The sequence below is a fragment of the Myripristis murdjan genome, chromosome 13 (genome assembly GCF_902150065.1).
Source record: "Myripristis murdjan chromosome 13, fMyrMur1.1, whole genome shotgun sequence".
In the NCBI taxonomy this organism is placed as follows: Eukaryota; Metazoa; Chordata; class Actinopteri; order Holocentriformes; family Holocentridae; genus Myripristis; species Myripristis murdjan.
The window spans coordinates 17,044,226-17,068,044 of record NC_043992.1 but is presented as its reverse complement, the minus strand read 5'-3'; the positions used below and the strand labels follow the sequence as shown (position 1 = coordinate 17,068,044).

Sequence of the window (23,819 nt, the reverse complement as noted above, 5' to 3'; positions counted from 1 at the left end):
CTTTCTCTTCTATATTTATCAATTGTTATAATGTGTGTGAATTTACTTTTGCATATCAATAAAATCATTCCTCTGTCCTCCCTCCTGCAGTGTGTGTGCGAGCATTGGATGTGACAGTGTCCCAGAGCAGCATCCAGGTGGCGCGCGGCCAGGCAGCCATTCTGCCCTGCTCCTTCACCACCAGTGCTGCCCTCAACAACCTCAACATCATTTGGATGGTCATACCGCTATCTAACGCCAATCAGCCAGAGCAGGTAGGGCAAACAGCGCTTACACCTCCACTCAGCCCCAGTGGAACAAAGGGGTCCTTGAGCTTTTTCACCTGATGACCTGCAAGAGCCAATTTATTATCACTGTGTTAAAGGATCCTTGCAAAACATATTCTTGTAATTTGGACCCAGCACACATAGTCCCAGCTCCCAGAGCCACTGTGATGAGTGTATTGCTTTGATGCTTGTAATTGCATGGATGTGAACATCATTTGGATAGTCGTGTGCTAAACATCTAGCCTAGAGGTGAAAATTGTTTAGACGCATACTGAGATATACTATCTGTGCCTTGTCTTCTAACTTGACGCTACTGTATATGCATCGTCCGGATGGTCTTACCGCATTCCAACACCAATCACACAGCCAAAGCAGGTACACATTTTCACTATTGCTCTCTTCAAGGTTTTTTTTTGTTTTTGTTTTTTTTTTATAATGTTCTAGATACGTATTAGTATAATGTAGTTATGTAGAGTAGTGAAGCTTACAGGTGTGTGCATAGTCTAGATGTCTGTCCACTGTCCACTGACACGCAACCACTACACTTTTAATAAGTTATTCTCCAGCTTGCAGACTGCTATGTAATGTGATTGAAGAGACTTCAGTTTTGAAAAGGTTTAAAAAGTACACAGACGAAACAATAGTATCATTGACAACCTTGGGGTTACCACTCAAATTTAAAATAAAGTTCTGTGACATTATCCTGCCTCGGTCAGGGAGTGAAAATGATTTGAAGCTGGTCCACCAACATTCGACTGCTACAAATCACAGCATGAAACTGATTTGGTACTTTTAAGTCAGAAAGAGGAGGATTTGTCAGTTGCACTTTGTAACACAACATTCAAATTTGGTCCCTCCTCCCTGGCTAAGCTAACTACCAGCAGCGAGTTTTCATTTCCTAGAATGGTGACAGAATGAAATGGCTGTCCAAAATGTAAAACATTCCATCTCCATCCTAAAAAAAACTTGGTCTGCCGGCACCTACCTGTCCGACAGAAAACAGGCCAACACCGCATCACTTTTCATCCTCTTCCTTTCCTTTAGTGCTCACCAGTGGGAGAAATCCAAGCCCAGGTTCACTCTTGTGGAACGAGCTTCGTCTGCTTGACTTTTCGCCTCACTATATTTTGTTTTTTCTGCAGTCTGCGTCTACAATTTTCATAGCTTCTCATAGGATGTCATGCTATTGATCTGGCATGGCTTGCTGTTATTAGCTGGGAGCTACACCCCCACTGCCCAAAGGTTGAAGTTCAGCTTATACTGTTGTAAATTTGCATGAAAACCTGTTAGCAGTTTCACAGTTCCTGTGTTCCATATTGTGCGTGCTCTGGTTCTTTCAGGATCATGCAAAGCACTATTATAAAGGTGCACTATTTATACAATTGAAGTGAGGACCATTTAGACTGAAATAACAAAATGATGAAATAAGTATGTGACTTGATGGTTGAGTCTACATGGTTCTTATAGTCACTCCATCTCATTTATAAATGATCTGGTTATCCCTTGTTTTTGTCAGTTGAGTCTAAGAGGTCCTCACTTCAGTTGGCCCTTGGCCCTTGGCAATGGTGCATAGAGCACCTTTAAGAATGTGTTTTTACTGGAAAGACAGAGATTATTTGTCGTTGCTAAATAGAAATAGCTGAACAAAAGCCAACATGTTACAGGAAACATGAGGCTTCACCTTACGGGCTCTGTAAATCCTAACCGCAACAGAGAGAGAGAGGTTCTCTTACTCGCTGTACCTTACCTTGATCTATGTGCCTCTCAGTTTTGCCTCATGCTGACTTTTCGCCATCATTCCTTCCTGGCTGTGTATTTTCTTTCATTTTCTCTCACCTTGTCTCTCCCTCCCCCTCTCTCCCCCTCATTGGGACCTCTGTGATTCCATTTGAGTTGTTTAACATGCAGCTGCAGGCCCTACAAGCTCACCTGCCTCCCTTCACTTTGAACCCCGGCGCTGGTCGGCCGTCCACATAATACAATCATCTTCTGCACTAATTACCCCACGCCCACGACAGGCTCTATATCGCAGCTGTTCTCACCACACACACCAGCACACACATACACAGTGTCAAACACACATGCACACATACACAGAAACTGGCGAAAGACAGAATGCTGGTATAAATGCAAAGTGGACAGACATGCATACATGCAGGACTTATACATATTTACTGGGTTTACACATGGTTGCACACAGAGGGTATGAAAGAAGAGCGTGAAAAATGACAAGCACATATCCACACCTCCACAATTTGATGTGCACACCTATGGATAAATATACTGTTGTGTGCACATATACCCCCCACCCCCCCACCCCCCCCCCCCCCCCCCCCACACACACACACACATAAAGAACAAAGAGAAAACAACTTTAGCACACAAAAATGTGCTGTATAGGCACTTAGGCATGAATGCATGCAACATTCAGATGACAACTGGGTGATGATGGATGCCGATACATGCAGAAGGCTGCATTAAAGTATTAACATGCACTTTGCTCTCACACTATACCTTTACACTGTGCTGCACTGCACACAAGTAAAATACATATGTCCATGTAAACAAGGGAACAAAGGATACAAACATACTGATCTTTTTCTAGTAGTAACTTAGAGACATTGTGTCCAGCTGTACAGTACTTGTGTCATCAGGCCGGTGAGCTGTCCAAAAAGTGCACTATGAAATAAAGTGCTGCATGGAGCGACAGCACAAGGTCATTTCAGAGGAAGTGAATGTCATGAGTGATTATGGTTGATGCTAAAAGCCATTAAGAATTACTGAACAGAACAGAACTGTACACTTACCCAAACCACCCATGCTCATACTTTCACTAAAGCACTCCGACCATCCAGCTCCCTCTCTTCTCAAATACCTCTCTCAAATTTGGCTGTGATACATGTCACAAAGCCACTTTTCAGCAATCCTGGAGGGCACCAATACCCAGTGAGATGTCTCACTCGAACTTGAACTCTAACTCTGCTTACATGGCCGTTTCTTGTTGCCTCGTTGTATTTTCTATGTTTTGCTCAGGTCCTCAGGTAAATTGACTTTACATGTTGTCGAAGAAGCTGATGCAGTACTTGATGAGTGTTGAGTTAAAAGTATGAAATCCTCTGATATATCAGACATGTCACACCACATGATTTTAAACAAACAAACAAACAAACAAACAAATAAATAAATAAATAAATAAATAAATAATCTGTATCCATCCACGAACAAATATACATTTATATTTGTTTATGTGTGGAGCCTGGTGGTGGAGACCAATTTTGCTTGGTCTGTTATCTACTATTGCCAAGATTCTTAATTTCTCCATAAGTATGTTTGAGACGGAGAAAAAAAAAAAAAAAAACATTATCATTACAATTATCATGCATTCTCTGGATATATGCCCAGTGTTCCAAGCATGGATCCTCTTTCTCAACAGTACCATGCATCTATTCTGTTCTATTCTATTCTATTCTAACTGCTTGTGCAGCCTAACAGGCAACAGTAAAATAAGGCAGCACACATGAAAATTGCATAAAACACTCACTCATAATTTCTGTTAGAAATGTATTTAACTTGTTGAAATTCATGCAGTTTATCCCAAATGCTTGAACCTTGGCCTGACGTTCATTTAAACATAATAACACAATAAAACCTAGCTACATAATGGTATTACTGTACCCTGACACATTCAGTGCCAGATTGCAGTAAATATACTCTCTCTCTCTCTCTCTCTCTCTCTCTCTCTCTCTCTCTCTCTCTCTCTCTCTCTCTCTCTCTCCCTCTCTCTTTCTCTCTCTGTATGTGTGTGTGTATGTGTGTGGTTAGGAGTTCATATGTGTGTTCACTGTGTATGTAATCTGTTCATCGTGCTGTTGTTGTGATCAAACGTCCTGACCCTTCACTCCTGAGCCACTAGGTGTGAGATAATCCAGATAAACACACACTCACACACACACACACACACACACACACACACACACACACATCCAAGCAGACAGTAGTTTTATGGCTCCTAGCTGCTGTACATCTTGTATTAACTGCTGACTGGATATTTCCATTTTTTTTGTTCTAATAAAAGCTCAGTTTCACTGTCCTCTTACAAATTCTGCAGATAGGATCATGAAAATAGTTGAAATGTCAAACATTCAAGGAGATGTGTGTTCAGTGTGGTGAACCTGGCACTTTAATATCCCAGTGTTGCCCGAAATCCTTTAAAATCCAATTTTGCCACTTATTCTTACCCTATTCACTTGAATCAAAGAGGGAAAGCTTAGTTGTGCTGAGAAAGCTCCATAACTCCACCACTGATGAAAACCCTTTGTAAAGTCATCGTATCATTTCACAATTGTCATCTGTCTGGAAGAAAAAGCATTCTAAAATATTAAAATGTTTCACCAGTTCCAGTAAAAGTAGGGTTTTTTTTGGCAGTGCAATATTTTCACAGAACCAACTGGAATTTTGCAGAACAAACCGTACAACTGTACAGTTCTAGTGAAATGCATCCCTAGTGAAATTGAGGTCATTGAGATCCCATGGTGCAGAAATGATGTTAATCTGTAATGGAGAACATCTGTCACAGTGTTTTAGATGATCAGGTTCTGATCCTTGGTTGACCCTTGCAGTCCACTGGAGGATGGATCAAACAGAGGCAGCATGCAAACACTCTCAAAATGTGACGTTATTACCTCACCTTATTAACCCCACCACTACATTTTTTGCTGGACAGATCAGCGGGAATTAACAAGAGCTATTTTAGACAAAGTTGAACATGGCATTTGTAACTCGTCCCTGTGGAGGGGTAGAGGAGAGGTTATGTTGGGTAGGCGAGGATCCAACTGATGGTGAGACTCACAAACTCTCAGTTCCTCCCAGTTTATTGATCAGTGCAGGGAAATTCTCTTATTGCTCGCCCATCTCCTGGGAGATCAGGACGCAGAGTCAGCTACCGAACACTGCTGCTCTCATCAGTAGGGATTTAATGTCTTGCTCAAGGAAACTTCAGCAGGACAGAAGCTTGCTGATATGGGGGTTCATCCGGCAGAAGGATGGGTATCAGTAAAGCACTTTTTCTGTGGGTACAGCATATCAGAGAAGAAAACATGGTCTGGTGGTGCTACCTCAACCTTCCTATAATTATCAGAGTGAAATCGATGCAAGGCTTGGGCAATATCCAAAATTTAATATCATAATATTCTATTGTATTGTCAAAATAAATAAATATTATTAGTGCCACAATATTTCACCTGGGCTGTATCCAAGCAGAATTCTACATTATTCCTCTAAAATCTTCTAAATTAAATATTTTATGTATATGAATTGCACATTCATACACAAACTGTCACATGTGTAATCACAATTACCTGTGCAAACTATGACTGTTACTCTATCAGTGCATCATGCATCTGTTCCAGTGCCAACATTAAACAGGCTATTTTAAGCAAACATAAGTTAAATACAACAATACAGTAAGTGTGAAACAAAAATTGATTTGAAATTAAATGTTTTGACATTTGAGTGCAAAGACTACAACAGTAATGTACTCATCCTATTAATACCAGGCATTGAAGAATTGCACCCAGTAATACAAATATTAAATAACATATAAGCTCCCACTAAGTTCAGTACTAAAGAGCTATCTTCCATAGTCATTCTGCTTTTATCTCTTTTTCCTGAAGGTTTAATTTCTTATGAAACAATATATCTGGCCACAAATACTGTATAGTAATGTTACGCTAGTGAACAATCCAATTCGTTTGAATGACTCTTTGATATGAATAATGGGAACCCAGTCGTAGAGAGCCGTTCTGTTTTTTCACCATGGCTGCCCTAATCCTTTCCTCTTTATGTGAAGTGACTGAGAACAGCTGTAAGGCCTACCCGGCTTCTGGGAAGACCCAACCTCACTCTGCCTCTCATTGGCCAACCCCACCCCAACAGTGACCTTAACCAACCTAAACCAACAGAAGCAACAAGTAGCAATGAGTACAAGCCAGTCAGATCCAGAGGAGCGGAAGGTATTATCGGAATCAGGGTGGAATAGCATAGCCATTATTCCCATGACTAATATTTTGATACCTTGACCTTATGATTTCCTTCCTGTAGCACAAAGTCCATCACAAGTCTATCCATCAGTGTCAGTGCACATTGTTCTTCAGTCTCAAGGGTCTAGTTTGAGATTAAATATGCCATGGTAGCACAAGATTGCTCTGGTTAAGCCTTGGGATTGGAGGTCGAGGATGTATAGCATTGTGGGATAGATTTGGGCTCATATTGTTCAGAGCATGTCTGAGCGATATAGATAGAGATAAGAGGGGAGGCTTCCAGTCATCGGATCGAAGGGAGGCTGTAGGAGTTTAGACGTTTATTCAGGCTTTATTAAGGGGATGCCAGTGTCCCTGGTGTCCGGGGCCAATGGGTTCTTCTAAGGGGATAGGCGAGGGGTCAGAGTGATGGTCATTTAAATGTGGGCAATACTCAGGAGGCTTGCAGAATGATAGAAAGTATCCAGAGGTTTACTGTGAGACAGGCAGCGTCCAGTTGTGCCTGTAGCACCAACACATCCCTCACCCATGGGATTGTGCAGCTAGAGGAGACTAGAGCCGGGAATGTAATTGGAGTGTGGTTGAAGGCTTGTATGTGTGTAAGTGCATGCAGGAGTGTGTGTGTGTGTAAGCACATTCACACACAACTGGATGTATTCAGTGACGGTTTTACCACCAGGAGGGATGTAGCAGTGGTTTACCAGCAGTGGTATGTCCAGTTATTCACTTGGGCCAACAGAGTTCTTAGGGCCGCCTGCCATCTGTATGCCAGCCATGACCTCCTTTCTCCCTGCACCCGACTATGAAGCCAACCAGGTCATGCGAGAGGCCGAGGTGATCTCACACACACACAGATATGGATCAACATGGGGGACAGAAATGCAAGATGCACATTTACTTTATGTACAGATTACTGTGTTTAGTAGTTTTTGTCTTATCCAGACAAGTAGTTAAATACTACACATCTAGTGTGCTTGATTGGTTTTTGGAGTTTATATTTAGTAAGAAAACACAGGAAGCTCATAATACTCATGAGTATTGACAACACTCATGGGTAAGAAGGAATGAGTCCCCAGAACCTCTGTTAATGTTTAAGTCACTTATGCACACACATGCACACAGAGCTGTGTGTGCGAGGCCGATTGATTAGATCACTCTCACCCCACATGCAGATTACAGTGTCAGGAGTGTGATGTCAGGTCATACAAGAGAGCGAGTGAGAGAGAGAGAGAGAGAGAGAGAGGCAGTATATCGTAGTCAGACTTTCCACTTGAAGCTGTCCTGTAGAAACTGGGAGACAATGACTACAGTAAGCACACACACATTGATACAGCTCAACACTGATACACTCCCCTTGAGTAAATGCATCTACACTGAGACACTGACACACACACACACACACACACACACACACAGAGGAGATGCAGTTGCAGGCTCTCATCACAGCTGAGGAGCTGCCTATTCATCTGCACATAAGAGGACAAAGCGAGTGTACTGCACTCAGGAAATTGCAGTAGCGCAATTTACAACCGCTGAGCAGCAATGACGGACACATACACACACGCACACTTGCATGTACACTCCTACACTTTCATCAGAACTCTCTCTCTCTCTCTCTCTCTCTTCCTCACACACATACACACACACACACACACACAGAGAGAGAGAGAGAGAGAGAGAGAGAGACAGTTTCACTGTGTTTCCCTGCCTGGGTCTTTGAACAGTTCAATGAGGGCTCTTTTCACCAAAGTGAATAGCCCCTCTGATTCCCCTTCATGCTTTGTGTGTGTGTGTGTGTGTGTGTGTGTGTGTGTGTGTGTGTGTGTGTGTTTGTCTGTGTGGTTGAGTGTGTGAATCAGTGCACATGTGTGATGTGTACGCGCGCACCGGCTCACATTGTGTGTGTGCAAATACCATGTGTTTGTGTGTGTCCTCTTCAGCTTTTGTGTGGGCCCAGCTGAGGGGAGAGGGCTGTTTTTCATGTGGCTGGGTCTCACAAATGAGCTGTTCGGTCCAAGTTTGAAGCCTCAGGGCAGCTTTTGTACACCTTGATCCTTCATCGCTCTTAAATTTGGACCGCGGAGGCAGCTTCCCCATCCTCAACCAAAGCCTTTGATTTTTAGGAGTTCTACAAGTGTTTTCTTGCTCTGATTATTCTACAAGCTCACTTGAAATCGCCAAAGGATTTTAATTAATTGCATTTCGAATGAGTTGATTAAATCGATTACATGTGCAGGATTCATCAGATTGTAGTTTCTACATTTCAAGTTAAAATGTCTTCAATAATGCATACCATTTAGTGGGGTGCTTTTATCCAAAGTGCCTTGAAGTAGCATGAGAGCACACTTTTAGTATGGGAGGCCTCAGAGGGAAACAAACCCCTTACATTGGAATCATTAGTCATTCTGTACTCACTGAGCAAAAAGCACCATTTACAAATAAATGGGTTCTTGTTTTTCTGTTTATTTGTTTGTTTGTTTCCCCCAGAATAAAACCTTGTCAGACTCTTCACCAATCCATTTACTGTGTCCACTGTTAAGCTTAAAGTGCTCTAGTAGACCTAGGTCTCCCTCTAGTGAGCAATATTTGTAACTGGCCTCTGAAGAAAAACAGTTTTTTGTTCAGGAACCGTGTTCATAAATAAAGATGTTGTTCCTTCAACATTCATCTGGAGACATGATGTGCAATGACACAAATCATGGAGTTACTGTGACTACAAATGGTGATTCTTAAGCTAGAGGAGAGCACAACCCAAGGCTCAGTTGGAAATTTTTTGTAATATTAAAAACTGAATGAGTTGTTGATTCTTTCTCTACTTTCCTGTTTTTCCTCCATTCTTTTTTATTCTCTCTGACCTTTTTCTCTCTTTCCTGCCATTTTCCATCCCATCGCGCTCCCCCTTTTTCTTCCTCCTTTCCCACCCTTTCACTTCTCTATTTTACCGTCCCATTTTCCTTTTCTATATACCTTAATTCCCCTCTGTCTCCCCTGCCTCCACTCTCTTCCCCCCCCCCCCCCCTTCCCAATCTAGGTGATCATTTACCAGGGCGGCCAGGTTTTCAGCCTAGCCAACCACCTCAATGGCCGTGTGGGCTTCGTGGCCACCATGCCAAGCACAAGTGCCTCCATCTTCATCAACAACACCCAGCTGTCAGACACGGGGACCTACCAGTGCCTGGTCAACAACCTCCCTGACAGAGGGGGGCGCAACATCGGCGTCATTGGGCTCACTGTGTTGGGTAATTAACTGCACAACACCTCAGAGTCAGGAAGCAGCAGTGGAGACACTGTGTGAATCAGGAACAGAGAGTGTCATCATGAGAGGATACAAACGGAGGCGGAGAGTGTCCCACTCCCATGCAGTGATTTGCCCAGTTTAAGCAAATTAATTCCACGTGTCGGTGACTGAAACTGTCCCTGAATCAGCACCAAGCCACTGCACAGACAGTAAAGGCTAATCTAAACCAGCTAGTGGCCGTAGCTGATTCAACTAGATTTCTTTAGATTTCTTCTTTACAGTGTTTGTGCTGTATTCATGAATGGGCTTTAGATTAGATTAAAACTAAAGGCGTAATGATTCATTCATTGCATCGATGCATCAGTTATTGTTTCTGCCAATTTAACCGCATCAATCTGTTAAAAGAAATAAATAGCGTGAATCACTCTGACTTTGACCTGAATCAATATGAAATGCTTTGATCTGAATCATTCAGGATTCTTAAAATGTAAAATTGTCACGATCTATGATGAGCACTACAATTTGCAACTTTTTTTTGCTTTTTATAGAATATATAATGTTAAAATAATTCTGTTGTCTGTTTTCATATTTCAGAATAAAAAAGATAGTCTTTCATTATTGATCATTTAATAGATCTAAAATTTTAATAGATCTAAAAGTATTGTGGTTTGTATACAGGAATTGAACTGAATTGTTCCAAAAAAAAAAAAAAAAAATCTTTCTTCAATTGCATCACTACTGAATTGTGAATTGAACTGTATCAGAGTTAAGCCAAAGATTCACAACCCTAATTAACAAAATTGTCTCTCTTCTTGTAATAAATGAGACTCAGCAGCTCAGCTCTCAGGATCCATGTGTTTCTGACCCCACCCTCTCTCTCCTTCTGCCAGTCCCTCCGTCGGTGCCGGCGTGTCGAATCCAGGGCACGCTGGATGTGGGCAGCGACATCATGCTGATGTGCAGCTCAGAGGAAGGCATCCCCACGCCGTCCTACTCCTGGGAGAAGCTGGACGCGCTGCCCAAGCTGCCGCACAACGCCATGCAAGGTACTAAAAACAAGCTGGCCGTCGGAGTGCCCTTTTGCCCCACCTTCGCTGGTAAATCTTACACACATAGTGTTGCCAGACTCGGCAACAACTCCACCACCACTGCCACCTCTCATCTGCCAGGCCCACCTGAAGATTACCCAACACTGATCCTGCTGAGGGGGGATGGATGGGTAGATGGAGTGTGAAGTGTAAATTTGTGAAAGTGTGTCTGGTTCATGTATGTGTTTTATGTTTCTGTGGTGTCTGTTTTTCTCATGCTGCATGCCAACTCCACCCCGATATTCCCACCCAGTCCAAACACTTGCAGCTCTGAGACCTGGACTGGTTTAAACAATGTGGTCACACTATTTCCACCTTAGCCAAGCAAAGAGCATTACACCCTTCCAGCTGCTGTCACATTTAGCAGCATTACAAATGCCAGTGGGCTGGGGCTGCAGTTGGACTTCAGCATTGGAGAACATTGTTGTAGTGGCCTCTCCTCTTTTCTCCAGCTGTGTCTTTGGCACAGTCCAATAATTTTCATCTCCAGTCATCCTCTCTGCCTCTACACTACTACAGGCATCTTACAATGGATTCACATGACAGTGCAATAAAATCATTATTATTGCACAGCTGCACTTTGAACGGTGTTCATACTTGGTTTTACCATGCATCTCGTATTACATGTGGACGGCGCTACATAGGTGTAAACAGGGTTGTCGTGGAGACGCACTGTGATCTGATCAATCAAACCCCTCCAGAGGTGGCGACATTGAGCCACATTGCATTTGCCGGTGTGAATGCTAATGTGTCCCTTTGTATCCCCCAAAAATTCAGTAGTCACTTTGGGGAGGGAAGGAGCATTTGAGCGAGTGAGCGGTTGGCATGAAATTCACATGTGAAGGGAGTTTGTTTTTTCAGTGAGATGGTGGCGTCTTTGTCAGGTAATCACAGAAACAGAGAGGTTGAGCTCAACTGCTTTATTAATGGGCCATAGATGAGGAATAGCATGAGTGGGGAATAATGGAAAGATGGAGACAAAATGGAATATAGAAATGAGGAGGAAAAAACAATGGGAGGGAGTTTGACTAACAGAAAGACAAAATAAAAGACAGAAGAAATTCTGACTGATCTGAGGACAAACACAAATTGGATCACAAAGTGGTCACTTGGAGACCAGAGGGGTAGAGTACAGAATATAGTTTCTCTTCAGTATGAGTAATAACAAAATAAATAATAAAGTAAGAATAAAAAAACATTCAGTGAAAAAGACATTTTTAGTCTGGTCTATTTTCACGCCGTGTGATTTGCTGATGGTTGATGATGAGTTTACTTCATAAGCACCTCATAATGTAACTGTTTCCCTTTTTTCAAATAATTTAAAAGACTGATCTAAGTGCAGCCTAAGGTTGCTCACCGCAACCTCTGATTGAGTCATATGACCTTCCCAGCTATCTGACCAGTTTGACTTGTAGTTGAAAAGGTCACTGAGTGCAGCACGTGTGTCTGTCAGCTCACTGTATGAAAATCATCGGCTTTCTTTTAAACAGTCTTGAAGGGAGAAACAACGGTAACACAACCTATTTGGTCAAATGTAACAAGAAAAAGAGTAGATTGCTGCTTTAAGAAATTACTTGGGTTAGGGTAATACAGCCCACAGAAAGTAACGTAAAGAGTACTTGTTCCTCAAAAATTGCACTCATTTCTTCATTTCCATTACTTGTAACACGTTACAACCCACACCTGCTACACATCGAGATGCATGACGGTGCCAAGTGTGAACGCCAGTCTGCCTCAGCTGCTTACTCATGATCAGACCACGCAAGATGAATGTTAAAACCAGAAGTCTGAAGAGGGCCATAGATCCACGCAGCAGAGTACAAATGTATCTCAGAGGTTTTGAGTGAGAAGTGAAATATATAACACTTAAATAACACTTAAATGCTAGTCTCTCATCAAAATTCAGATGAATCGCACCATTATGCTATATTACTGAATCATGCATTAAGGATACAACATATTTGGAGGACCTCTCAATATTGAGCTGCACCTCTTTCTTCTGATTTCAATGATGAAGACAAGGGATCAAAGCTTTAACCTGGCCTCTCTAACAAACAAAACAAGTGCTCTTAATATTTTCTACAGCCAGTTTAAATTTGTCCTCTGCTGCTTGCAATGTGATTGAAATTGCAGTAGGATTTTGGATTTGTCCCTGTCACTCCTGCTCCTGTCTCTCGGTGTGTGTGCGGTTTGACGCAGACAGCTGTTGAGCAGCGGCAGTGATATCTGCGTGCCAACTATCACATGTCACCGTCAAGAGAGCAAAATCTGGGTCAAAAATCTGGCTCACTTCCACTTCTCAAAACTCAGATATCCCAACGGTAGCCTTTTTTTTTCATGAATCCAGTAGTGTATTGCCCTAAGACTCTCAACTCATCTGTTCATTATTAAGCAGCAAATCATTTGAGAGAGAACAAAACTTGCACCTTCACCTTCAGATCCACCATGTGTGTGTACCAGTGACAACTTTCTATAAATTCAGATTACTGTCATGAATGGCACCCTCTGTTGGTTGATTTTAGCAATAATTCAAATGAACATGTCACATTTAAAAAGATTTGTGTGGGAAAATAAACAAAAATGCCACAGATTTTATGCATAGATTAGATTACTTAAGTTATTTTTAACTAATTGTATTTTTATTGTGTCACTGTTTGCTGACATTATTTTTTGTTGGGTTTGCATGCTTGTATGCTTGGGCATTTGCATGTTTACCTGTATGTGTGCATGCGTGTGTGTGTGTGTGTGTGTGGGTGGGTGTGTGGGTTCCTAATTGCTCCATGGCTCTGTGTGTGTCCTCCAGACCAGATGCAGGGCACTGTAACACTGAGGAATATCAGCACCAGCACCTCAGGACTCTACCAGTGTACGTCCAGCAACGCTATTGGCAAGAGCACTTGTCTGCTGAACCTGCAGGTTGTAGCACGTAAGTACACACACAAACACACACACACACACACACACACACACACACACACTCATGCATTCATACATAGACTACATCTTCTTGAAAAGGGTTTAATAGGACTGAATAAAGAAACGTGCAGTCTATTATCTGTAAAGAGCAGGTCTTAATGTTCTTATAATAACGTATAAAAGTCCAACACGCTTAACACTTATTGTGCGCTTATAGTATAAAACTTTATTAGACCTTAAGCATCAACATGAGTTGTATTTTTCCAATTTGACAGGTGCGTATAATCATCCATGCTGCTCCTTATGCTGATGCACGATGACACTGTTATTGTCATGTGCAGATGGGCTGACAGATGGCTGTGTTAAGGGATGAACATTTTATAAACAGAAAAGCCGTCTCCCCATCTCACTTGCAGACAGACAGACAGACAGGGATAAAGTTAGCAGCTCTCTCCTCGAATGACACTTGTCAAACAGACAGACAGAGAGACAAATATGAAAACAAACAAAACAAAACAAAACAAAACAAAAAAACAGAATGAAACAAACAAACAACAAAGTGCCACAGGGACAGGAAGGTCTCGCCGTCTCCTCGTCTGACACTAATCAGTCACATAAACAGGCAGAGAGTTTGTTTAGAGGCCAGACAAGCAGGCCAGACAGTTTGGATAACTAGACAAGGACGATTTTAACAAGGACTTTACTCTCCCTTCATCTGGCTGTGTGTCATTGGCTATTGCTGCTCACTTTCAGAAATATAGGCAGCCTTTTTTCAGCTTGAAAATCTAAAAAAAAAAAAAAAAAAATGCAATGTCCACACGGTGCGGGGGAAAGTGCTCAGAAGTACATTGGAGTGCCAAATGATGAATTTCAGGGGATTTTATATGACTTAGAGTGCACTCAGTCATGCCAGACGTGTCTGTGGGCATGTGGGTGGCAAACAGGAACGGCAGGGTAGGCTGTGTGTCCAGTGTGTGTGGATGAGAGTGCTGGAATAAAGAGGAGACAATATGCAGAGTACCTTGTAATGCCACTATAAGTGATAAGTTACCTGACAAAGGCACTTCAGCAGCTGGCTGACATTACTGAATGTTGTCAGATGACCACAATGCTGCAATGTTTATTTGAATGAATACAAGCCACAACTGTCTTACCTTGGCCTGCAAATCAGGACAGGAACATTTCCAAAAGAGCAGCTATGTATCTCTGTCAGTCTCTGGCAAGATGATACGATTGTTACCACATTTCTGGCAAGAGGACATGATTATTACCGCATTTAAATCTGCGGCAACAAGACATGATTGGTTGCCCCTAATGGAAAGAAATGAAAAAAAAAAAAAAAGACTGCAGTCAGAAACATTTGTTGATCATATGCATCCACTACCAGCCAGTTAACAGGAGTTAGGAGTTCTAATTTTCTCTGCTAAAAGTTTGTGCAGCAAAAACCGGAAGACCAAAAACCCCCAAAATTGGCAGATGCAGATAGATGCAAATTCCATCCATTACTCAGGCACAAAAAATTACAGTCATTGACCTCAGGGTGGTGGTGCAAAAAAAGTTTATGTTTTCATGATTTTCTTGAAAAGAGCTTGGCCTCAAAATTATTTCCTTGTGTTAATCTCTCAAAGAATCTGCATCTTTGCTCAAATGGTCTTCTGCACAAATTTTTTTAAATTGTATGGCTTTTTCTCAATCCTCTTAAAATATACAATATCTAATTACACAGGCTAATCTTTTTTTTTTTTTGCTCACAATGTAATGATGAAGCAAGTGTGTGATTGGTCTCATTCCTTCTTTCAATCAAACTCGCTGAAGTGACTTTGCTCGGCTTTGTGAAGGCTGAAACCCACCAGTCGTGGCTTTTAAGAATTCATGAACTGTTCATTAAGCATCAAAGCTCAATAAGTTCTCATGCTGCTCGGACCTTGATGTCTGAGGCTATAGATTTCATTTTATTTTACTTATGTATGTGTTCACTTTCTTATTTATTTATGGACTTGTTTATTTATTTCTGTTATGGTTCATATGTTTTACATATGTGCAGCCCGAACTGCAGATCTGTAGTGCCTTGTTGGATCCTCTTTCTGTTAATAAATTTGAGCTATTTGTGTAATTTTTAAGGATACGTCACTGCAACCACTTTTCCAGTTGCTCGCCAGTCATAAAGTTACTCAAACAGACAGACGGTGAAAAAGTGAAGAAACAAACTTAGACAAAAGTGGAAGATAGGACTGTTTTCCTTTAAGCAGAATGTAAAATGATTAACAGGAAAGAAGTATATGCTCGTGTACATTATATACTATGTCCCACTGTGAAAGACTGAAAAACAGTTTGCCAGCTGCAGTTTGAAAACAGCAGAGTCAAAAGTCTGGAGCTTCAGGAGCTCATTATATAATGCTACACCTACTCAAATTCATACCTCTCTTTCTCTTGTTCCCTCTCTCTCCATCCATCCCTGCCAAACGTTTGGTTCAGGATTGAGAGACAGGTTTAGCTGCAAGCCACCAGAGAGACCACCATATCATTAGCATTCAACCTCAGCTCGCAATCGCAATGTTTTATTCATAACATAATGTACACTGAGGCTTTTTGAAATAGGCTAGAGGACCAGAGGCACCGTAGTGTGATGGACTATGATTAGGCTCGTGTTATTAGTCAGGCAACAATTGCCACGAGGTCCTGAAAGTGTTTTTTAAGAGTCAAATTACCTCAAAGGATACTGTTACTCTGTGTCCTTACCAAAATCGATACTTGCTTGAAGGAGTAGACATATTCTTGGCAAGTAAACGTATTGATCAACGCGCTGTAGTGTCTGGTGTTAAATTAGTTTGCTGCAGCCCCTCCGGCCTTTTGTTGAGCCGAGGGAGACATAGTGGGACTTAAACGGTTTCCTCAGTGAATTATTTTGTGTTTTCCTCCCTGCTCTTTGCCCCTTAGCCCAGCCTCAGAGTGTGGGTCTGATAGCAGGGACGATTGCCACAGGAGTCCTGGCTGTCATCATCTGCTCCCTGCTCGTGGTGGTCACGCTCTTCTACTGGAAGAATAAGAACAAGTACGACGAGGAGGAAATACCCAATGAGATCAGGTTGGGCTTCCAATCAGCATCTTCTCTCTCCCCTTGCAGCATGCAGTTTTGGTCAGCTGCAGTAGTCTCCAGTGCATGAGGAACAGACATAATAGCACCCATGGATGAACTGGCTGAGTGCCTCTGTTGAAATCAAGTAATTTGTTTGAATACTCCAGTGTCGCAGTGCAGGTTGCTGTATTTTCAACGGCAATCACATGTTTAATTCAAGCGTGGCTTTGTTTTGGATTGCAGAGTGCAAAATCTGGCAGCATCATTCAACACAGAAAAGCCAGCCCGGTAAAATGGATTTAAAAATTTGGGCTCTCAACTTTAGTTTTATCTCCTGGCAGCAACTTCTTTACTCATCACCGGCTAATTTTTCTTTTCAGGCAGTCTGCGAATCTCTGTTTAAATGGATGGCAATTCCTCGCCTAAATTACTTCATAAATCAACTGGAAGATAAATCATTGTTCAAATACTTCAGGCTTTTGGCTGGTTTGGATAACATCTGTCTCATTTTGGGCTCAACCACATCCCTGCATTCACAATTCGCTCCCCTACAGGCTTGTGCTTTTCCCATTTACAAAGCAAATCACAATGGAGATTTTTCTCCTCAGCCACATGTACCAGGAAGCTCCTCTACAGAGCACCTGATAAAACACCCTTTAAATGAGTGGTGTTTGAATGTATCTATAAGCAGTTTCAAAACCTGCAGTGTATATTTCCTGAAATCTTATTTGAAATCACTGTATATTTCATTCAGATGCAGTAGGTTTTTTTTTTTTTTTTTCTCAGTGAAACTACAACATGCTGCACAGCTCCATGAGCAGAAATGAATAAAAGCGGTATTTAGATTCTCAGTGAACATCGCATCTCGACTGCCTGGAGGTGCCCCCAAGCTCTTTTAACTATTAATTCCTGATAGAGGACTTGTGATAAATATTTGAAGATGTTCTAATTGGCGGTGTTTTTTCTATCTTTTCCTATATGACTGATGTCTTTGAAACGATCAGCTTCAGTGTGTTGATTCAGCGGAGAGCGATCAGGCTGTTCACACAGTTTTATGTTTCGTTAGCCTGTGATCAAAATGTTTGCTTCGTTTTAAATCATGGGTACAATTTAGAGCCACGGACAGAGACCTTTGATGCGTGTTAAATCGATATGCTGTGTAAAACTATCTAAACAAACTGCTGCCTGTGGATCATATTAAACAGAGATGAAAGTGTGCGCACAATAAGCTTTGGAAGCTTAGTCAAGGCTAATTTATTCATTCATTCATGTTCAAAAAGCATGAGAATCTGCTTTGCTACAAATACGGTTGGTAATCGTGAATGTTTGGCTGACCAGAACCCTGGTAAAATTTTGAACACTTGAACTATTTTTTCCAGGTGCATTCAAATATTTGTGATGGACAGATATGATCAACACTGTTAAGCAGAAGTCAAAATAGGACAGTTTTGGTCATGACGTGATGTGGAAACTTCTGTCCAGATCAGGCCAGATTGCAGAAAACTTCTTAGACTTGGTACCAAAAACACCAATAAAATAAGTCTTGGAGGCTTCAAAAATTATGACTAAGAACCAGGCAGAGTCTTAAGCAGGCAGGTTTATTTTCATTCGAGATCTCAAATGGAAACAAACAGTGAGTCGATCATAGAGAAGGACTGGCGTTCTTACTTTATACACCTGTTTATATATCCTCCCAACTCCTGGGTGGCAATTAGGCAATTTCTCGGGGACCAAAAACCATCGTGTCAGCAATTCTGTTCATACAAAGAGATCATATATGATCCCAGGAGTAGCAGTGTCAGCATTCAGCCAGCTGGTGAGATAACAGCTACTAATTGGGTCAGATTTACCTTGGGTTTGTAGATCTTGGCCGATGCTTTGCGGTCTCTTTTCTAGATCAGAAAAGGGCTGATTGGACACACTCAAAATAGGTCAGGCTTTGAACTGCATTATAGCATAACATTTGTGATCAGTGCAGGTGGATGTCTACTCATTAAAAAGTATCACTTGATCCTTTTGAGCCTCATGTCAACCCATTGAAAAGTATCACCGAATCCTTTTGAGCCTTATATCAACCCATTAAAAAGTATCACCTGATTGCTAGGCCCATGCTACAAAGTATCGCTGATACTTCTTAAGCCCTAACGTTTCTAGACTAATGCTGATTTATGTTCTTCATTATGAGCTCTCTTATCTTTATTACCCTTTACAGTGTTGATATTTTTGGGCTCAGAATTACCTCTACAGGTGCATATAGCAAAGGCTTGAATTTTGTATTTGTCGTTGAGGTGTGACATGTAATTTTGGAATTGAACAGCTTCTTTGAAAATCTGTCACTAAATTGGGCCAATGTTTGATTTGTTTCACTCAAACCAAAAAATGTCATATTTACTCTTCACTTACACTAGCTGACGTAAATTTTCTCCTCAACAGAGAAGATGACCTTCCTCCAAAGAGGTCATCTTCAGTGAAGGCGTTCCACGCAGACGCCTCGTCCTCAGAAAACGACACCCTGACGTCAACCAACACCTACAACAGCCGCTACTGGCACAACCCCAAACCCAACTACGACACCAACTCTTACACACGCTACAATGGAGACACGCGCCAGACCTTCTCCACCATTGCCCACACCGCACACGGACATGGACATGCCCAGAACGCGGCACACGGACATAATTCGGTGGTCACGGCGCCATCTACAGCCCCCCTGTCCCGCCACGTGCAGCCTACGGCGGCAACGACGTCGTCCTTTGCCAATGGCAGCCATACCCTCCCGCCACCCAAGACCCTGGTGGTCACCACAAACTCTGCCCCGTCCCCGCCCACGATGGTGCGCAGCAACGGCTCAGTGAGCCTCAAGCCAGCCGCCACGTCGACACACGGCCAGCACACGCACTCCTACGCTGTGAGCCAGGCCACGCTGGAGCGGATGGGAGCAGTGCCCGTTATGGTGCCTGCTCAGAGCAGAGCGGGCTCACTGGTCTGACACTTTAACTTGTTGAACCTTCTGAACTGTGACTTTGGAAGGTGAGACTAAATAAGTGAGTGGATGCTGTGGTGTTGGAGATCCGTCAACAAAAAACTTATCCGGTTTGTGAGACCGTCTGGGCTGCAGGAGCCTGATTCCCTTTACAACTGTGTCTTTCTGTTTTCTGTCTTTCTCTCAATCTTTTTATCTCACAATAAACCAGAATTTTACAGCACAGAGTTCATCTAATGCCAACTCCTTGATGATGGGACCCTCTGTTTTGTAAACAAGCAGCACCCGGTGTTAAAATCAACCCCAGTCGAATGGCATTGCTGGCTGGTGTGGTCTTCATCACTGCAATTCTGTTTCAGCTAGCGAGATAAAAAACTTTATTTTTTGTGATTTTGCAAAGCTGAACAGAAATTTTCCCAGAGAACCTGGATTCCTGGATTAGTTTCAGCACCAGATCATTGTGATGGTTGTGTGTTTTTGCACTCTCAGTGACAAAAACACATTTTCATCCCAGCGTGTGCATAATGCATGGTCAGACGAAAGCGAGTGCAGATTCCCACATAAACACAAAGAAATATGCATGTGTACTTTGTTTGAGGATAACAGATTTCATTCAATTTAATATCATTTTCTCTTCTCATAGTTATTATTTTGATTATGACAACAATGATGGTGACGATGAATTTAAAATGTGAATGTGATGATGTCTGATGCGACCTAAATGAAGAATTGACGGTTGAAATGGCCTTAGGAGCTTAGTGGGAGAGAATGACGGGATTTAGGGGGTCCAATACAGTGGTGCTCGCGTTCTGGTTTTATATCTCACCGTACACTTTAATTCACTGAACACTTTTATTTAGTTTTTGCACTTTCAGGAGCAATTTTTATATCAAAACTGCTGTCTTACAAGTAATAGCTCAGTCTTGCTAATGAAATGCTTTACCCGTATGGAAATAAATTGAAATCTCTCTGCACATATTAGAGAACAGGAAGAAATACTGAAGACAGCTGGAAGACAGGTATATATAAAATCCGGTTCATCTCACATCAGTGCTGCTTTGGAAAGACATAAAACGGGGGATGTCTTATTTCATAAATGCTTTTTAAAGAGAAATTATATATTTAAATGTGATTTTTCCCTTGAAAAATGACTAACAACTACTGTTTTCTATTGTACATATTGTAACTACTACACTAGACTAGGCTGTAAATCAAAGAAAATACTTAACATGTCTCATTGATGCATATTTTACAACTCATGTGTCTTAATTTTCAAAAAGGTCCTTTTTTTGTCACAGTAGACACCAACTTGGGTTTGGTAGACTGGTCAGTTGGTTTTAAGGAAGAGCGATTTCTTTCTTTCTTTTTTTTAGTTATTATATTTTCATTTAATAATAATTTCTCATTTCATTGCACAATCTGAGGTAAAATGTCGAAACACTGATGGCCATTTATTTTGTCACAACAGAAAACACCTATGCTGTATGTGGTAGTAAGTACCACTCTATATCTGACCTGCTGTATTTATCTTTTAACCAAATCTGACTACTGGAAAAAACTATTGTGTACTGTTAACAGTATTCTCAAATTTAGCCAGTCCTCATTTCTTAATGGGCGTGTACTGAGTGCACCGCACCAATAATTATCTTCCAGCTTAATGCAATATTTGAAAAAGCAATTCTTTGTGTGCTATATGCAGTGCAGTATTAGAAAATATTTTTTTCTTTTAGACTGTTTTTCACTAGGAATAACTGATGGGGTTTTAATGAATTTTGCAATAGCCATTCTGTATTTGTTAAAGTCTTACTACATGAGTTAATGCTGACAAATGTGTGCGCTAACATTATATTAAATGTCCTCCTACATTAAGAAATATAATTGCATTACTTTTTGGTCAAAGCCATTATCATTGCAATTATCTCCTCTAGCTGACTTCATTGACTACAGTGGTACTTCTCTATGTGTGGATTATTAAACGACTTCTCTGATGTTCATGACATTTACCATTAAGAGACAGATGCACTCAAATAAGCAGTGTCATTAAAATTAATTGAATGAGAAGATAATAAATTACTGGATGGGTTGGCATTTAATTTAGAGTACTGTGGTATTAATTCATAATTGTAGACTGATTGAGGAAAGCAATATGAATAACAAATAGAAAGGCTTTGTAATCCCAATGAATATTCAGATCATAGGAGCAATAATTAGCAGCCAAGGAGATGTACATTTTTTTTCCAAATTATTGATGATGTTTATAGATGGAGTTTGAAATATTAGACCTGATGTGTACCAGTTCCATCGCATTTTGTTATCCAAAGATGTAGGAATATAGAATACAGTATGCAGACCTGGGTCAAACAGTAGTAACAGAGTTTTTGCTTATTTCTGCCCAGAAGTCTTGATGGACACGGTTTGCTTATTTTTTAGTGTTGCATCACATTTGTAGGTATGGACGTCTACGTTTTGACTTTTGACCCAGATCCAAACACAGCTCACACACATTATAAAGTATTATAAAGCTGCTGAGAGATTGTGGCTTCTTTTGTAAGGTTGTAATGAGCTCTATCTTTGTTGGAAAATGTTGCGCTTATGAGTTTGTCCAAATGATTAATTAATATTTTGTTTGTGGGTTTCTTCGTTTGTTTTTTTTTTTTTTCCAGCAACAGCCTGTCTGCTGCACTGCAGAGCTACCCGTGTGTCTGTTTGTTGCACACAGCAGGCACACCCACACACACACACACACACACACACACACACTATAGTTCATTACAGAGAAGCAGACTGAGGTCAAACGATCAGAGATCAGTTGACCTTCAACCCTGACCACAAAAACTCAGACACACATCCCATTGTCTCCCCTCCATTCTCTCTGAAATCACATTGAGAGCAAAGTTGTTCTGTCTCAGTAGTTTCCTCTGAATCGCTCTCACCATCCCTCCTGCTGTCCCTGCCCTGAACATTGGCTGATAAGGTTAGAGACGAGCTGTTTTTCCTTTGAGGTCTTTATTCTTCCCTGGGAGAACAGCAGGCAGATAGAAAGTTAAGTCCTACGATTTCTTCAGTGTTTCTCTGCCCTGCAGATGTAAGAGCCGGGGTGGAGAGAGAGCACAGTGTCGTACTGGAAACTACTGAGATTTTAGCCTGGAGTGAATAAACCTTACATCATCTACTCAGGCCACAGGTTAGGATATGTGAGTTATGTATATGGATAAATAATGAGATAATGTGGTATATTGCCAATAGTAAAGCCAATCTGTAAATATGTAAAATATATATCTTGTTCTTACTGTTGGGTTGAAATGATGAAATCTGAAAAAATAACACTGGAAGTTGTAGTGAATAAATATTGTTAATACATTCTAGTCAGCGTCCTGTTTGTTTGTGTGTTTGTGTGTGTGTTGCATATAAATAGTATGCCCAATTCAGCATTAAATGAGTTGTTTTTCCTTTAGTAAATCAGACGCAAGGAGCTGTTATAATAATTACAATAAACCCATCCTTAATTTTTGCACTCTCTGGCTGGCACACCTTAAAATACATATTCATCAGTTCTAAGGTGCTCTGTGTTTGTACTCTAGCATCCACCTTTATTCACACTGGCAAATTCAGTCTGCATAGCCTTGATCAGTCAGAACTGTTACTTTTTAGGCAGGCAGGGCCATTAGTACCACTGCAAACCTTTATAAATCAGATGTATAATCTTACAAATGACCGCTCTGGCTGCCTCAGGGTTTGAAGCTGAATCCAGTTGCAATCTGTAAACCATTTCTCATAGCAGTCTGTTTATGGAAGCTTTCAGCACATTACACTGTTTTGAATATGCCATGGTGTAAAAAAAGAATACGGGCTTAATTAGTTTACAAACACAATTTTCCACTGCATAAGCCATGTAGGTTTTTTCTTCATATGTGTAATAGCAGCTGCAAGTATATTATATTACTGCTTAATAGTTCGAAATTTTTAATTATTATTTATCAAAAGAAGCTTTTGCTAATAATGCAGAAGCATGGTTTAAAGACTGATTCTGTGATATGATGTAGTGTAATAAGTTAATTAAAGGAAATATAGTGAATACTTCTTTCAAAAGAAAGAATAAAAATGAAAACATGTAGGCTAGAAATAACATTTTACTCTTTATCAATTTATTAAGCTTCAAATGAGTCATGATTGCAAAGTGGTGTGTTATTATATAATGTACAAATATGCTAGAA

General features: G+C 41.1%; 1 protein-coding gene across 2 annotated transcripts in view; it reads left to right on the top strand.

Moving 5' to 3' along the window:
• The window catches only part of igsf11 (immunoglobulin superfamily member 11), a 118,523-nt gene extending 95,553 nt beyond the window's left edge, over window positions 1–22,970 (top strand). Inside the window, exons 3-9 of one of the 2 annotated variants that reach the window (XM_030067907.1) lie at window positions 91–254; window positions 633–641; window positions 9,336–9,543; window positions 10,433–10,588; window positions 13,434–13,556; window positions 16,484–16,631; window positions 19,056–22,970. In XM_030067907.1, coding sequence (XP_029923767.1) covers window positions 91–254; window positions 633–641; window positions 9,336–9,543; window positions 10,433–10,588; window positions 13,434–13,556; window positions 16,484–16,631; window positions 19,056–19,611 — 1,364 coding nt within the window. In that variant the 3' untranslated portion in view covers window positions 19,612–22,970. The remainder of the gene's footprint in view (window positions 1–90; window positions 255–632; window positions 642–9,335; window positions 9,544–10,432; window positions 10,589–13,433; window positions 13,557–16,483; window positions 16,632–19,055) is intronic. The other variant, XM_030067908.1, reaches the window with a different exon arrangement.
• The last annotated feature ends 849 nt before the right edge of the window (window positions 22,971–23,819 follow it).